Below are 18,106 nucleotides of genomic sequence, written 5' to 3'. Positions count from 1 at the left end.
ACCACATTTATTTTGTTAAAAAGAAACGAAATATGATTTTGTTTGAATTTTTAATGTAGGGTGAATTGCCCTAATGTGGGACATTTTTGAATTTCATACTTCGGGAATGTGTGCGATATGAAGCCGATACAATCAATCAAAATCCAGTACCATTCTGAAATCCCCAGTAATATTAGGCACTAATAATACAGTAAACTATTAAAACTGTAGGCCTAAATATTATTGTTTGCCCGTGGGATTAGGATGATCGGTAGTGAGAGCCGTGCTGCATTTTCCTCCGGTCGGATGTGATATAAAAACAAAGCGATTATGTGTGTTGTTCTAAACTCACGTGGATTAAACTACATGTATTAGTGCATTCATTTCAATTCGCAAACATATGATACATTAAATGATCGTGAGGATTGAAAATCGTTTGTTTGAGCCGGGGTGCATTTCCTGATGAAAAAACATAGCGATGGTTTTGTACTTACGCCAACGTGAATTAAACAACATTATTTTGTTAAATAAAAACATGGTGATGTTTTGTAAATGATTATATGTCTCTTATTTAGCACAGAATATGATCCTATCCGTGACATTATGGATCTTAACAAATATCCGCTATATCAGATACCTGTAGATCTATCAGCTGTTTATTTCACATGAGTTCCAGTGTGGCAGCTTTTCACGGCTCCCCCTGGTGGATCCATGATCCATTGCAGCTGGTTTCATTAAAATTAGATTTATTTATCAAGGGGGCGTATCAAGTCCTGCGGGGGGGGTTTCCTTTTCAGCAGGGGCCCACACGGGTAGGCTTCTGAAAGGAAGCGCTACATCTGTAGGAACGTGCCTCACCTCTCTGTGCAGTGACCAAAGCTGGACGCCAACCCTGTTCAGTTTCCATGTGAACAGTACTTTCTGGTTGCAGCTCAGGAAGCGGCCTCGTTCCTCTGTCATAATACTGCTGCTGCCTCCTCTGTAGATTCTCGAGAGTCGAGTGAACATCCTTAGGCACAGCAGGCTGAAGCACCACGGTGGAGCTCGGTAAGGTGCTCATTAGCACCCTCCCCATGAGCATGTGTGCGGGTGAGTATTGCATGCCTGTTACAGGTGTGTTTCTCAGGATGAGCAGGGCAAGATGAGGGTCTGTGTTCGTTAGTTGTGCTTTTTTAAGAACATGTTTAACAGTTTGTACGGTCCTTTCAGCTTGACCATTGGACTGTGCATAGCCTGGGCTGGAATGAGTGAGTTTTATGCCCCATGACTCTGCAAAGTTCCTCATTTCTTGACTCATGAATGGGACATGGCCACACACTATCTCTTTTGGTATACCTATCCTGGAGAAGACTGATTTCATTTTCTTAATGACAGTATGTGATGTCTTGTCGTTAATGTTAAGCACCTCAGGATATTTTGACAGGTAGTCGACCATCAATAGGAATGATTGTCCTTTTATTTCAAAGATGTCAGCCCCTATTTTTAGCCAAGGAAGCTCAGGAATGTCGTGTGAGATCAGAGGCTCCCTCTGGTTTCTGGAACTGCTGACATGTCACACAATTCTCGACCATTTGTTCTATCTCTCTTGACATACCTGGCCAGTACCAGTGCCTTCTGGCAAGTGCTTTTGTCCGCTGCATTCCTTGATGAGCCACATGCAATGTTTGCAGCATGTCACTTCTCATCGAGCTCGGGAGGATTATCCTGTCACCTGCAAACATTATCTCATCTATTACTGACAGAGTATGTCTGATAGGCCAGTATTGAGCCAGTTTAGTGTGTACTTGTTTTCTGAGTCGTGGCCAGCCCTGTCTGTGTGTTTCCTGCTGTAGTATTTCATCATTAGCGGTTCCACTTTTGAGCTTTTGCAGCATCTCAGTGCTCAAAGCATCTGTTGACTCCAGAGCATAGACAACTTTCTCATCTGTGATGTCATCAACAGTTGAATGTTCATCATGTGTGACAGCTCGTGAGAGTGTGTCTGCAATCAGTAGGTATTTACCTGGTGTGTAGATGACATTCAAGTCATATCGCTGCAGCTGGAGGAGCATCCGTTGGAGTCTGGAAGGAGCATCTCTTGATGCATAGGCAATTGGGTGGCCCTCGTGCATTAGACATGTCCCCAAACCATCTTTGGATGCATCTGCCTGTATGATGAGCTGTTTCTTTCAAAAATAACTGAGTACAGGAGCTGTGATGAGACCATCTTTCCGTTTTGTGACTGCTTCATCATGTTCGTGCTGCCACAGCCACACACTGTCTTTTCTCAACAACTGTCTCAGTGGTGCTGATATGGTGGCCCCACCTGGGATGTACTGAGCTAGGTATTTCACCATGCCCAGCAATCGCTGTAGTCCTGTTTTGTCAGTTGGTGTTGGCATGCCTGTGATAGCCTTGATCTTAGCGTTGTTTGCTTTAACACCCTCTGAAGGGACAGTATGGCCCATGTAGTTGACACTGCTCACCTTGTACTGTATCTTGTCTTTGTTGAACTTCACATTAGCCTCCTTTACTCATCGTGTTCTTTCTCTGACGATGCAGCAATTATCATGTCATCTGCAATGATGTGGATCCCTTGGATATCCCCAAATGTCTCACAGTTGCGTTGCTGGAAAACCTCACTTGCTAACTTGATCCCAAATGGAAGACATTTAAAGCGGTATCTCCCCCATGGTGTGTTAAATGTGCACAGTAGGGATGACTCTTTATCTAGCTTTATTTGCCAATATCCATCTTTTTCACCCAGCACTGTGAAAGGTTTCTTACCAGCTAGTTTGCACAGAACTTCATCGGTCGTTGGAATGGAGTAGTGCTGCCTGAGTATAGCTTTGTTTAAGTCACTGGGATCCAAGCAAACCCGTAACTTTGTTCTGTCTATCTTTTCTGTGATCACCAGGCTATTAACCCATGGTGTAGGCTCAGTTACCTGTACAATAAACTCAGCTTGTAACAAGTCATCGAGAGTCTCTCTCAGTCTGTCAATTACTGCCAGTGGTATTTTCCTACAGCCATGTATGACAAGTAGGGATGTAACGATACCAAAAACTCACGGTACGATAATATCGCGATAACAAGTCCACGGTACGGTATTTATCGCGATATTGAATAATAAAGGGAAGAAGAAAACAAATCTGAATTTTTTTTTTTCAATAAAACATTTTTTTACTCGGAAAATGTTTTTTTATTACATAATAAATCTGATTTTTACAGCATTTTTGTAGGATAGCAGTATTTTAAAGTATCAAAAACAAAGTGACAGTAACAGACTGGAACAAGAAAACCAGTGTTTTTGTACCTACTAGTAGGCTACTACCAAACAAAGTAAGCATTTTCTTTATGCCACTGCATCTCACAAATAAACAAGGACATTTAATAATCAGACCCTGCAATAAAATAAATCAAGTTTCACTTTAGTTTTTCAAGTAACTCAACTCAAACTCACTAGTCACTCACTCAGCATCATCAGACAGGTTTTTAGGAATATGAGAATGTCCACATTTCCAGGTATTTATAAGCTGGGATGTTTGGGCATTTACAATATCCCCTGCTCTGGAAAAAACTCTCTCACTTGGTACTGATGTTGCTGGGACAGCAGTGGTCGCGTTAACCGAATATTTTATTTAACAATGACGGAAAAATCTGAAAGCAGTCTGTCATTTTGACAGATTAGAACAAACTCGGAACAGCACCAACGTTTCCCCGCAGCGAGGCTCTGGTGTTATGCCGTGTTATGCATGCCCTCCAAAAGGAAATGATATAGTTTCCAAACCGTACTTTGCCGTACAGATCAATACATGTCTGGGAGGTCTTGCTTTACGCTGTGCGCGTGCCGCGAGGTGCATGCACACACGGCATAACACCGCCCCCACCCCCGTTGACAGTTCACGAGCATGCTCTATCGTGAACTTTTCAGACCCGACGGGTAATAAGGGATTATGACGGATATTTTATGATCCTGTCTGTCGAAATGACGGACAGCGAAAAAGTCTAACGCCAGGCTTATTGACAGGGCGAGATATAAATATATGGTTAATACTTGTCAATGTCTATAGGTGTTTAAATGTAGCCCTGTAAATACGATGTCCTTTTGTGTTATCTGTTGTTTTATTTTCATGTTGTAACCTACTTGCTGCCATGTTAGACAGGTATCTCTTGAAAAAGAGATCGATGATCTCAATGGGACCACCTGGTTAAATAAAGGTTTAAAAAAAAAAAAGTTTTTACAAAAAATAATATATATATTTTTAATTAATTTTTTTTGAAAATCGCGGTAGATTTAGTCAGTCTCACGACGGTATTGGGAAGTTTCTTTACCGCGATACCGCGATATTCGGTATATCGTTACATCCCTAATGACAAGTGTGACGTTGGGGTCAGTGTGCATGTGATATTCTCCAGAAAACTCACCTAAACCCTGAAAGACAGTTGTGTGCTGAGCTATAAGCTCCTCTTTTGTTGTGGGATGTTTCACTTCTATTGAGTCAATGTCCACTCTTTTCACCAGGCGCAGTTCTTCACATGCCTCGTTTCCTAATATGGGAATGGATGAGTGCCTGGAAACATAAAATCTCAGACTTGCCTGTGTTTTTGGAGTGGAGCATTTGAGTGTTATCACCCCTTCCGGCTTCAATCTCATCCCTCCATATGCCACCAGCACTGTCTTTGTAGGCTGTAGTTTGAGGTTTGTTCTTCTTTCACGTCTGGCTTTTCGGGTCATCGATGTGAATACTCTCAGTGGCAGGACGTTGGCCTCTGCTCCTGTGTCCAACTTAAACTTCACACACATGCAGTCAACATTTACATTAGAATGCCACGACTTGTCAACTTTAGCTGATCAATGTTCACTGTCCCAACATATGGGACCTGCTCTATCGAAATCAGTCTCATTGACCCGAAGACACATTTTGAGTTGTATCCACTGTTCCTAGCTTTCTAATGCTATCAGGATTGTTGTTGTACTCCAAATATTAAGCAAAAATATGTCACATTAAATAATGACTGTCACTCAGTCATCATTTTGAGAAAAAGGCCTTCAAAATTTCCTCTTCTCTGGAATCCATCGATCTGATTGATTATTAGCGGAGCAAATGATCAAAATACTATGGAGGGAAGATATTTTCGTTTAGATTACTGGTCTGGGGGAAGCTTTCAAGTGTGTGTGTGTGTATACGTGTGTGTGCGTGTATACGTGTGTGTGTGTTTGTGTAATTTAGCGTTTGTGTGTATTGTGTTTGTTTCCCAGGGGAACAAAGAGAAACACCGGCTGTTGTTATGCCTGCTGTGACGTTAAGTTACTCCGTTTTCCGCTTGTATTTATGCCGTTACAAGCTTCAAAGTTGTATTTATCATCTGAATTTGCCGAAACAAGTTTAATATTCTGAAAGCCAAGACTTTGTTTAACGGCCCCTACACACGGCGGCATGTGTTGTCGCTTGCCGGCGGGGGGGGCTGAAACTCGACCAACAACCAATCACATGAATCTCCCGCCCCAGACACACAAGCATGCGGTTTGATTGGCTAGAGCTTGTACTGGCATATGATTCTATTGGCTGACGCCTCCGTCAAGGCGTCAAAAGTAGGACATTGCTCTACCTTTGCAGCGAGCACCGCAAGAGAAGCTACGCTTTGCTCCCACAATGCAGTTCGGTGAATCGTGACGTCACCCCATTCAAAGTGAATGGGCAGAAGCGTTGAAGCGGCAACGCACGCTGCCGTGTGTAGGGGCCGTAATTGAAATCAGATGAAAACAAACTGTAACGGACCCTGCCGTGTTATCTATGATTACTATACGCTTACATTCATAATTTCAGCCGGAGGGAGGGGGAGCTGCGGTGCGGAAGAGCAGATTGCGAGTGAGTGGTGCCTGTCATCTTCCCTTTAAAAGCTTCAAAAATGTGTTTATCGTGTGATTTTGGAAATATTGTTTTTTACGCAAATCCATGTTTATTTTGAAATGAGCCGTTGCTGATTTCGATAGAGCGTGTCTATTTTCGGAGAAACATCAGGCACTGTCTTGTGATGTTGGGCTTTAGCTAACCTACACATTTGGTTCTGTTTTCCACAATTACGGCAGGATACTCCGTATGCTGGACACTGTCTTGGCTGGTGTGATTTACCACATTTTCTGTTTCATGTCTTTGTTCCATGTGTACGTTGAATCGGCGGTGTGCGTGCCTTTTGTCCTTGTCGACTGTCTTTTCGACTATTCTTGTGCACTGCAAGTACAGACATCTCCTGGGCTGCTGAATTCATAGCTAGCATTTGAACTTTGGCCGTCTCAGCAGCTCTGCAGGTGTCTATGGCCCTTTCTAATGTGAGATTAGGTTCTCTTAAAAGACTCTCTTTCAGTCTCTGGTCATTCATATTAAACACATCTCTCTGATCATGTCATTTTCTGAGGCACCATATTCACAATCCTTGCTCTTTTGCTTGAGCTCTGTCACATATTTCTCAATGGTGGTGTTACCTGACATAGGATGTGCCCAAAACTGATGTCTCTCAAACAGTGTTGGGCAAGTTACTTACAAAATGTAATACAGTACATATGAATTAATAATGCACTTTTTAAGTAATAAGTTACATTACAATATTACCGTCTCTGAAATGTAATGTAAGCGACGCAGGTTCTGGTCCAGGCTATCGTCATCTCACGCCTAGACTACTGCAACTCCCTCCTGGCTGGTCTACCTGCATGTGCTATCCGGCCTCTGCAGCTCATCCAGAATGCAGCTGCTCGTCTGGTCTTCAACCTTCCTAAATTCTCCCTCACCACGCCGCTCCTCCGCTCCCTTCACTGGCTTCCGGTAACTGCTAGAATCCACTTCAAGACACTGGTACTTGCGTACCATGCTGCGAATGGATCTGGCCCTTCCTACATCCAGGACATGGTTAAACCATACACCCCAGCGCGTGCACTCCGCTCTGCATCAGCCAAACAGCTCTTTGCACCCTCACTGCGAGGGGGACCCAAGTTCCCATCAGCAAAAACACGTGGGTTTGCTATCCTGGCTCCAAAATGGTGGAATGAGCTCCCCATTGAAATCAGGACAGCATAAAGCTTACAGATCTTCCGGCGCAGACTGAAAACTCATCTCTTTCGACTCCATTTTGAGCGATAGAATTATTAACAAAGCACTTATATACCAATAAAGGACTGGCTTATCTATAGCCAGTTGAGTAGCACTTGAAATGTTTTAGCTCTATGAAACCTGATGTACTTATATGATTCTGTTTTCTTCAAGTTTGTATTTTGTTGGTCGAACGCACTTATTGTAAGTCGCTTTGGATAAAAGCGTCAGCTAAATGTAATGTAATGAGTTACACTACTTTTATATTACTTTTGAGTTACTTTCACCAAAATAACCGCAAAAGAATGTCTTGGTATTTTAAATGCTAAAATGTAGTTTAGTGCAGCTCATTATACATCCAGTGAAGGGCAATGTGGTATAGCATAACAACTGTGTAGGCCATTAAGGCTACTAACAACTTTTATTCCACAGCTTTTGTTTGTTTGTAGCCTTTATTTAACCAGCTGAAAATCCCATTGAGATCAACGATCTCTTTTTCAAGAGCTTAGTTGAATAATCGATTCTGGTTGTAAATTCTTAACATGTGACACGTTGTTAATCCAGTAGTACAGACCACTGTCAAGGACTATAATGAAGGTTGCTAAGGAGGATCAAGAAAGAGAAAGGAAAAGAGGTTAAAAGACGGAGCGCAGGACGTCAGATAAATCACCAGAAGAAGGCAGACAGGAAGTAAACAATAACAGGAACACGGAATGGGCTCTGTAGTTTGTTTATATGGCCATGTAATAAGCGGGATAATGTGCAGCGCGGCGGTCATTATGGGGAAAAGAACACCCGACAGGCTGACCAGGGAACCCGACGCGAGCCTGAAGGGTAAACACCAGGCTTACTAATCTACCCGCACAACTTTTCTCTGGTGTCGGAATGTCTTGCGATGTTGGCAAATTCTTAAAAAACAAAAAAACATTTAATTTCGGGTTAAAATGTGTTGTAACTGCGTTACTGAGAAATATATCGGGTAGTATATTACCCAAATGTCATTAGTAATGCATTACATTACTTCGTTACAGCAAAAAGTAATACATTACTGTAACTCTGTTACTTTTGTAACACGTTAAACCCAACATTGGTCTCAAACACTGTGTTCTTCTTAGGCTGACAATAGGCTCTGAATGCTGCTAGAATATCATTAACAGTCTCTTCATCTTCTTCATCTTCATCATGCTCTATGTTTAAAGTGTTGTAAACTTCAAGAGCCTCCTCTCCTAGTGCGTGCAGCAGTATGGCTACTTTAATCTTTCTGTCCTTACCGTCTGCACCACTCGCGGTCATCTAGATTTGGAAGCGTTGTTCCCATCTTCGCCAGTTTTCTCCCAAGTTGCCAGTGAGTACCAGTGGGAATGGTTATTCAAATCGATCCATCTCTGTCTTTTTTCTTCTTTCAAAAAATAAATAGCGACTCCTGCTCTGGGGACCGCACCTGTTAGCTTGGCTCTAGGCTAGCAACACTTTCATCTGTTTACCTCCGGCAAAATGACAAACTGGACCGACTTCTGACACCATGTAATAGTCCTTTATGCTATATTCATCACGTCATGGAGTGTAATACGGTATTCGTAGACCTTTCTATGAGACATCTTTATTTACCTAACAGGTCTTCAGCCATGTCATGCCCCTTTCACACCAACGCGTTTTCAGCTCCGGCTCGGAGCTGGAGCCTGAAAAGTACAGTTTTTTCATGTTCACACCGCAGCGGCGCCGCCTCTTAGCTCCGGAATCCGGTTCACTTCCAGCTCCAAAAATGTGTCGGTCTAGAGGCAAGAGCTTTGGAGCTAAGAGGCGGCGTCGCTTACGCCTCTCTTACGTCGAGGCGTGCAGGAAACTAAACCCACCTCCCCATGCACATGGGTCAACTGAAGAGTCTCGTCATGCCTGCCTACAAGCAGTAGTGCTTATAAACACACTTTATAAAGTCAGGCAACACCAACCAGGCTTCGTGTGATTCTGTTTATTTGTACCTTACTTTGACCATCCGCTCACTGTTATTGATCATTGTGGAGAGAGGCCGACGTCTTGTTTTGTATTAAAGCAGCTATCGGATGGAATCGATACATGGGCTGCACAGGTTGTCGTGTCCGACTATCACAAGTAGAATCATAATAAAAATACGTCGGTAAAATGTGCCTGTAGAAAACGGTTTATGCCACAATAGGATAGCAATAGCAAGTAGTCGGTTTAGCTTCGGTTGCTATGCTAACATCACCCATTTTATACCAGAGAAACTTTCATAACAGCGTTGTGATGCCAAACAGCGTCAATTCAGACTGACACACATTCACTTAAGGGGAACTGGGGATATGTATCAGCTGCTTGTGTGAGAGTCGGACAGGGAATACTCAACCCAGTCTCATGGCATTTCGTGTTCACCAACACGATTTTTAATCTATTGATTCGTGTTCACCAACACGATTTCCCCCTTTTTTTCGTGTTGCACAGCATGATTTTAAAAGCAATGTATTTCTATTGGTAGTCTCACGGCATTACGTGTTATAGGAAGACCGGAAGCTGTGTGGTTCATAAAAACATGTTCTTACTCAATATCAAGCCACAATTATTGCTTTTATTTTAAATCGTATAATTTCTGACTTTTGTTTCCGTCTGTGAGGAAAATAAATGAGGCTGAGAGCCTCAGGATACTGAAATCTGTATTTTTGTAAATCTTTTTTTCCTTCTAATTTGTTATTCTTTTCAAAATAACACACTGTTATTTATTCAACAATAACACATAATTATCCTTGTATTTATTTATTTGTTTATTTCCATAATCTCGTGATTTTTTTACGTCCGTCAGGAACTGAATTTCAAAATAAAAATAACCGGAAACAGACGTAGGCCTCTAGGAGTTTAGGATGGCCGAAGACACTACACTACCCATAATCCCCAGCTATCGTTTAGGACTACAGTCCCCGTGATTAATCTTCAATCTCTGGGTTTGGATGTTGGAGTGGCAGTGCGCCAAGGTTAGCCTAGCATCAAACAGCTGTTTGAAATGGAACGAAACCACGCCAGACTATCCAAAACTGGAATCGAACGCCCCCCCAGAACTACACTGCTATTGTGTTTCGCAAAATGTTCTATGGGACGTCTCTACTGAACGTTTTTGTTTTTCCCACAATTAGAAGTTGCCATGACATTGGTGTTATCAAATGTAAAACATATAATTAATAAATGGGTGAAAATCGCTTGTGTCCATAATGCGCAGCATTAATACCCACATGACAGCTCATTGTTAATTCTACTCCACTACAATACAGAGGTTAACTTGGTATTTTTACTCCACTACACTTATTTGAGTTACTTTGCAGATTTTGATTAATGATGTGAAATATAAACAACCCTTAAATCAGACTTTAGTTACACCTGAGTAAAATTCAGGGAAGGTGATTGTCAAGTGCCAACAATCAGGAGAGATATTTGATAGTTGGTGCTTGAGAAGACTAAACATTTATCTGCAATTGACATGAATGGAAACGAGTAATAAAGTATATTTTTTACTCGTTATTCTCTACCAATAGTTAATTAAAGACTTTATAATGGATATTTTGCACATCCCTTTCAAGATTTTCAAAAGTTATTGACATATCATATACACAACTACAGTGTATGCAATGAATGAAAATCTTGGGTCACAGGTTCCTCAACAGTGCATTACAAGACATCTATCAATATGTGTGTATACCTCCACCATTAAACCCATATTCTTATATTATCTACATACATAAGAGTATAATTAATATGTATAATATCAGTTAAAATAAGTGCTTGAACATAGTTAACATTGCAGGAAAGTAATATATTAGACGTTAAGTACTTTGTCAGGCATAATATTTATCTGTATATATGTTTAATAATGTTTAAATAAAGGTTAGTTCGTTTATCTGTTTTGCACCTCCTCATATTAATATCTTTGTACATCCTGCACTAAACTGTTTTATTGTAGAGATCACTTACAGTATCTTCTTGATTTTTTATATTCTATATTGCTATCACAGACCTTATATTGCTATCTACTTTCCCCCTATGAAAGTATGTACTCTTAATATTTTTTTAATCAAATATAACACATAAAAACAATAATTCAATAACGTGCTTTAACCACTAGGCGGTGCACACAAGGTACACACAGCCATAATAACTTTGTATTATTAGTGTAGGACACTTATGTATGTACAACATCTGAAGATGTGTAGTTTTATACATGTTTTCACATAATTGTACAGCATGTTGCTATTAGTGTTGCACGGTGTACCGATACTTGAAAGGTAACGCGATACCCTGCCGTTAAAAACGGTACGATTCCTCCGTTTCATTAGTATCTGTACTTTAAGAATGACGGGGAAAAGTACTCCGGTGAGAAAGCGCCATTTTAATAAGAGCCGTGTGTGTTCAGTGCTCTACTTCCACTCCCTGCACTGCAGCCGTGCCTGCAGTCCCGCTCCTCTCAAGCACGTTCTAAGTCCCTCCCCTCTCTCGTGCACGCGGCCACGCGCTAGCTGCCAGAGCATGTAAATTATATAACCTATCTATGAATTAGATCAAATGTAAAAGTCAGCCGAATTACTATTGATACTGCAAGGAGACATATTGTGTGAAGAGAATTTGAAGATGTTGTTTAATTGTTGATATATTTATGATCCACGTCAAGTATTCAGTTTCGGCGGCATTTCTTCCAGTTCTTCCAAAGGTCTTCTCATCAGGGCTCTATAAATAGAGAACTACGGCAGATCTGTAATATGTAATGCAGTCGAACCGTGTATTACAATGCCGATATGTGATGACTTTCAAAGAGAAAAGCAAGAACACTCGGAATTAAGTATTATTTTATTCTTTTAAAATGTTTTTCCGATTTCATATCATATAAACACCAAATCCCAACATGCATTGCGGCTAAAACATCCAATCGGCGAGCTTAAACCATAGCTGAGGATCTTGGGTAATCGCTCGAAATGCCTACGTCTGTTTCCGGTTATTTTTATTTTGAAATTCAGTTCCTGACGGACGCCAAAAAGGCCAGAGATTATGGAACCAAACAAATAAATAAAAACAAGGATAATTGTGTGTTATTGGTGAGTAAATAACAGTGTGTTATTTTGAAAAGAATAACAAATTAGAAGGAAAAAAAGATTAAAAAAAATCAGATTTCAGTATTCTGAGGCTCTGAGCCCCATTTATTTTCCTCACAGGCAGCAGCAAAAGTCAGAAATTATACGATTTAAAATAAAAGCAATAATTGTGGCTTGCTATTGAGTAAGAACACGTTTTTATGAACCACACAGCTTCCGGTCTTCCTATAACACGTGATGCCGTGAGACTACCAATAGAAATACATTGCTTTTAAAATCGTGCTGTGCAACACGAAAAAAAGGGGAAAATGGTGTTGGTGAACACGAATCAATAGATTAAAAATCGTGTTGTGAACACGAAATGCCATGAGACTGGGTTGGAATACTTTAGAGCGGCCGCTGCAGTGTGAGCTAACCGGGAGCTAACGGGAGAGTAAACTCCCGTGGAAGAGCAGCCAGCACTGCAGCGGTCGGTAAATGCCGCTGAAACACATTAATAAACAATGAACCACAGCACTCTGGAGAAAAGCATAAGGTTGGAGAAGTCGTTATTTAATTTAATCTGGCTTCGTGTGATTAAAATCAACACAATCATCGACCCGACGCAGTCCCCCATTGTTGTTGTTGTGAACGCCGTTGGGGAGCAAATCAGCGATGTAAACGGTGACGTCATGACGCAGCAGCGGCAGCACCAGTCGGGCTCTGGGTGGTGTGAAAAAGCGGGAGCAGAAAAGGGAAACCGGAGCTGAACCAGAAAAGCTCTAGCTCGGAGCTAGAATAGGGAAAAGCGCTGGTGTGAAAGCTGCATTCCATATATGCATAGGCCTACTGGTTGCGGGCTTACACAGTATCGCGCCACATCAGTAACATCCTAATAGTATATGTGCTATACTACAACGGGTGGAAGCAGCTGTGGCAGATTTATATATAATAAATGCCACCTGAGCTACAAGACTAAAGATCCGGAGAACATTCTAAACCAACAAGTCCTCCAACTCATTCGACCAAATAGGTAGATTGTTCAAGCAGCTTATTACGACCTATAGTCACATTTTAAAGTTTTCGACCTCTAGTGCTCCCGTTGACTGCAAACGGTCGTATATTCACAAATAACCAGTGTTAGGACTAACGTACCAGTGTTGGGACTAAAAGTATTTGCATTACAGTAACGCGTTACTGTAATGCAAATACTTTTTGCGGTAACTAATAGCGTTACTAGTTACCTATTCCCATTAAGTAACGCCGTTATATTTACTGTGATTTAAATGGGTGCGTTACTGCATTACATTATGTGATGGAACCATAGACTGTATATATAAATGGACGTAGGGTCCGTGACGTCACCAATAGGATTCTGCAGAGTTGCCGAGAGGCCCTTAGTAGGCGGAGTCGGTCACTAACGGCTCGACACTGACGTCAGAGTTCAACTCCCGCCTACTCCAGCCTGCTCCAAATAAGGGCAAAGAGGCGGAGCCGAGGCGGGACCTGCTGCCACCGAGCTGAAAGTTCCAGAGCTAGCTGAAGCTACCAAGCTAAGCTAACATGCTCCCCATCTGCACACTGCCGTGGCATTTTACGTTTCTAAGGTAAGCGGACATGAAACTATTCAGCAAAACTATAAATAATAATCTAAGTTATTGAGTTTTTAGCATAATACTTCAGAATCTTAAAATCTCTTAACGTTTGTATGCAATTGTGCTAAATTCAACACTGGAATCAAGCAAATATTAATATGTTTGCATGACATTAGTTATTTATATTTTGAAATCACTTAATTATACGTTTAATACATTTAAGTCAAGCTAAGATACATGTGATGGTAGTTAGTTAGTGCTCTTACCTGTGAGGCCTCCTCCAAATAGCGTAATAACCAGACTGTATCATTAAAACTAAGTACCAGTTCTAGATCCTTGACTTTAGACAAACAATTCAAAATACAACATGTATTTAAAGACCAATCTTTATTTGAATGTGCCTCTTAACCTGATATATTAGTTATACACTAATAGTATTGACAATCTAAAAAAACTGAGCAACTCAACAGTCAACTTTATGTTTCTTATTGTCTAAAGCATTTATTATTTTCATTTTCCCCCTCTCATATTCAGTGTGGACGGATTGAGACAGCGTGGTGTCCAGAAAGCTGCAGAGACTTCAGGGAGAAACCTCCGTGTGATGGACGTCCTGTCTGTTTGTTTGGCCCGGAGAGGACTGAGGGTCTTTCCTCTGCGAGGAGGACCAGGCCTGATGGAGGAGCCCATGCTGGGCAAAGCTGATACCAACTGCACAGGCCTAGTCTGTCACTTTATTTGTCTAAATGTGTTTACTTATACATTTAATAGGTTTAAACCTTCTGTCCATATGTGCTTTTTATTTAAAACATGTTTGATTAACTTTTGGTTCACATTTCAATAAATTGTATTTGTATTTGCACTCCTTTTGTCCATTATCCTTACTGAAAATGTTAGATTACACATTCACATCTGACTGAAGATTGGCCCCATTTATTTGTGACGTTCCAAACTCTGCGGTACAAGGCACAAGTGATGTGAAGCTCATAAAGCGAGGCAAATACAAATAATCAGCTGATGGAGTGTAGATGTGGAAATAGGTGCATTCTAGGGATGTTAAGATTCACCGATTCGCATTGGTGCACCGGCATAAACGTTCAAGATGCGAGTGCACCGGTTGAAAGAGTGCACATCGGCTACAGTTTGGGTTGAACTTGCAATGCATCGATTGTCGCGTCTCTTTCCATCGGTAAAAACCGGTTAAAACCGATTCATTCATATTATCCACTCATCCACTCGTGTCAGCACTCTGCAGAGACGATCTTTGATCCGCCACTACTGTGCCCGAGAGCCGCGTACACACGTCACAGTTATCAACTAGCATGGAAGTCGAGGAGAAAGAGATACACAGCGCACCGAAAAATAAATATAAATCAAACGTTTGGCAACACTTCGGATTCTTCAAAAACGACGGACAACTTGATAAATCACAAGCAATTTGCAAACAATGCCGTGCCGCTATAAAATACACGAGCAGTACCACAAATTTAGCGACGCACCTAAAGAGGCGACATGGGGTGAATATTACGTCTGCGGCTGTCTCCCTATCCTCCTTGGATTCAGCTAAAGCTAACCCGGCTATCCCTGGCGGCAGCAAGACTGGTGAGCAGCAGCATATCACAACTTGTTATCATGCTCCGCTGGCTAACAGTTTTACCCGCTCCAACGCAATAACTGACGCCATCGCCTTCTTTATCTGTAAAGATATCCAGCCGTACAGTGTCACGGAGAATGAGGGCTTCCTACAACTCCTCCACATTTTGGAGCCCAGGTACCATGTACCAAATAGGAGGTTCTTTACCGAGAAACAAAGTGAGAAGAGAGTTAGTTGACTCGCTGAGTAATGCCCAAAGAGTTGCAATTACAGTTGATGGCTGGACGTCTTGCGCCACTGACTCATATGTCACGGTCACAGCACACTATATTGATGACGAGTGGGTATTGCAAAACCATGTTCTGATGACCAGAGTGTTCAACGAAGCCCACACAGGAAATAATCTAGAAATGTTACTGCAAGAAGTTTGCCGCGAGTGGAAAATTGAAGACAAGAATCTAGCGTTGGTCACAGATAATGCTAGAAACATGATACTGGCTGGAGTTGGTGCACAGATGGAGCCACATGTGCGATGCATCGCGCACACACTAAACCTGGCCTCCCAAAAAGCCCTGAAGGTGGACAGGGTGTCAGAGCTTCTGGTGAAAATGAGGAAGGTGGTGACTTATTTCCACAAAAGCCCAAAAGCAACTGAAGCTCTCCGTGAAATGCAGATCCAGTTACACCTGCCTCACCACAAGCTAGTGCATGATGTTTCCACAAGGTGGAACAGTTCCCTGGACATGTTGGAGCGTTTTTGGGAACAGCAGCCTGCTGTGTTGAACACCCTGCTGTCAAAGAAGATAAGGAGGGGAGAAGCCATGTCCAGCCTGACAGAGGATGACATGACATTAATCCCAGAGGTCATCAAATTGATGTCCCCCCTGAAAGTAGCAACTACACTCCTCAGTGAGGAAAAAGACCCCACCATCTCAATGATCTCCCCAATCCAGACCAAACTGCAGAGGCACTTCCAGCCAGATGAGAGCGATCATATGGTCATTTCCCAGATGAAGGAGCGATTCAGACTGGACTTTGATGGTCGCTACACATATCTCCAAGACCTCCTCCACTACGCCTCAGCACTGGATCCCTGCTTCAAAGACCTGGCTTTCCTGGATGACAATGAAACTAAGGACATGATATTCATGAAGATAACAGCAGAGGTGGTGAAGATGGATGGACAGGTAAGAATATACTACTCAATATATTGTAGCTGGTGTCTGTCTCACTTTCACTGTTATTTACCTGTGGCTTACTTAACTGATGCTTATTTGTTTAGTTTACGGAAATCTAATAGCTCATCTGTGCTGATTGATGTCAGGCAAGGGATGGTGATACACTTAATGAGGACCAGGCAGCTGAAACAGAAGGTGACAGGAGCCCCCACAGAGAGCAAGAAGAGACAGGTTTGTTTTGATTGGAACTGTGCCAAAAGTTATAAAAGTGTATTGATTTGAAAATGGGTCTATACTATAGTATTGTATGTCATCATTTTTGTAATCTAAATCTAAACATCCTCTCTTCTCTTCTTTTCCACTTCCTAGATGATGTCCCTCCCATGAAGAAGACGGCCTTGGACCAGATGTTCGGTGATTTCCTCCCTGCAAGATCACCAGTAAAGAAGACCACAAAGGAGAGAGCTAAGGAGGATATCTTAAAGTACAGGGAGAGGGATGCTTTAGGTTTGAGTGGTGATGTGTTGCAGTGGTGGAAAAAACAAGTGGATCTTCCACTTCTCTCAACATTGGCTAAGAGCTACCTGTCCATTCCTGCAACAAGTGTACCCTCTGAACGAGTGTTTAGTACAGCCGGTGACATAGTGACAGCAAAGCGCAGCTTGCTTCATCCTGATCATGTTGATCAACTTATATTCCTTAAGAAAAACCTGCAAGCCAGACATATGAGTTAAGCTCAGTGAGGTGTTATGTCAGTGAGAGTGTTTTTTATTTTTACAGCAGCCTGTGACTGCCAATAATAGTTGAAATGTTATTAAGACCTATTTTTGAAAGGTTATTTGTATTCTTTATATGTTCACAATAGAAACCGCTGCTTTCTGCTGACTGGTGAGTTAGCCTACTGAATGAGTGTTATGTGCATCAGTCTGGCAGTTGTATGGCCATTGCTATAATGGTAATTGTTTTTTGCACATTGTTAATAATAATAATAATAATAATAATAATAATAATAATAATAATAATGCATTTTATTTATATAGCGCTTTTCACGACTCAAAGACGCTTAATGCTGGTGCTTTCGTACCATATTGAATTGTATCAATATTTTTGCACCGTGTTGAATCGCATCGTATCGCCCCGTATTGCATAATGTTGAATCAAATCGTATCGAACTGTATCGCAACAGGGTTGAATCGTATCGTATCGCATCGCCTGGTATCGTTAATGTATCGTATCGTGGCAACGTATCGAGATGCGCATCGCATCGGCCTCAGTGATGGAGATGCACATCCCTAGTGAATTCGATCAGCTGACTGTTTTTACAATAAAAGTAGTTTCTTAGTGTACTGGTCTTAAAATCTCAGAGCATCACCTTTTAATTTTCCTCTTGGATGTTCTTCTTGACCCTCAGAGAAGGAGAACATGTCGTGTCTTTCAGGCATGTCCTTTCCTAACAAAAATTACAGGAAACATAAAACATATTATTGAAGAACAAGTGTGTTATTTATGAAAGTGGTGTGTTTGTGTGTTTAGGGGCTCTAGATATAATTATTTTGTAATTGTAATGTTTTTATTTTATTTCAACAGCAAGCTACAAAGACAATCAGATTATGAATGAACAGTATGAAGTTCA

At 41.5% G+C, this 18,106-nt stretch overlaps 2 protein-coding genes across 4 annotated transcripts in view; one reads left to right on the top strand and one right to left on the bottom strand.

Annotated features, from left to right (window-relative positions):
- Positions 1 to 18,106, bottom strand: part of LOC307013659 (uncharacterized protein) — a 467,775-nt gene that overhangs the window by 232,595 nt on the left and 217,074 nt on the right. The window lies entirely within an intron of this gene.
- On the top strand, positions 13,478 to 17,583 carry LOC307013398 (E3 SUMO-protein ligase ZBED1-like). Of its 2 annotated transcripts, XM_079640790.1 has the most exons (3): positions 13,478 to 13,716; positions 14,239 to 16,704; positions 16,843 to 17,583. In XM_079640790.1, the coding sequence occupies exons 2-3, from the start codon at positions 15,433 to 15,435 to the stop codon at positions 16,858 to 16,860; spliced, it is 1,290 nt and encodes a 429-aa protein (XP_079496916.1). In that variant the 5' UTR covers positions 13,478 to 13,716; positions 14,239 to 15,432; the 3' UTR covers positions 16,861 to 17,583. The 2 variants fall into 2 exon arrangements, with proteins under 2 accessions (XP_079496916.1, XP_079496915.1); XM_079640789.1 differs by having other exon boundaries at positions 14,239 to 17,583.

Source organism: Notothenia rossii, assembly GCF_949606895.1.
Source record: "Notothenia rossii genome assembly, chromosome: 7".
In the NCBI taxonomy this organism is placed as follows: Eukaryota; Metazoa; Chordata; class Actinopteri; order Perciformes; family Nototheniidae; genus Notothenia; species Notothenia rossii.
Note: the sequence above shows the minus strand (reverse complement) of the source record. Positions and strands in the feature narration are given on the sequence as shown.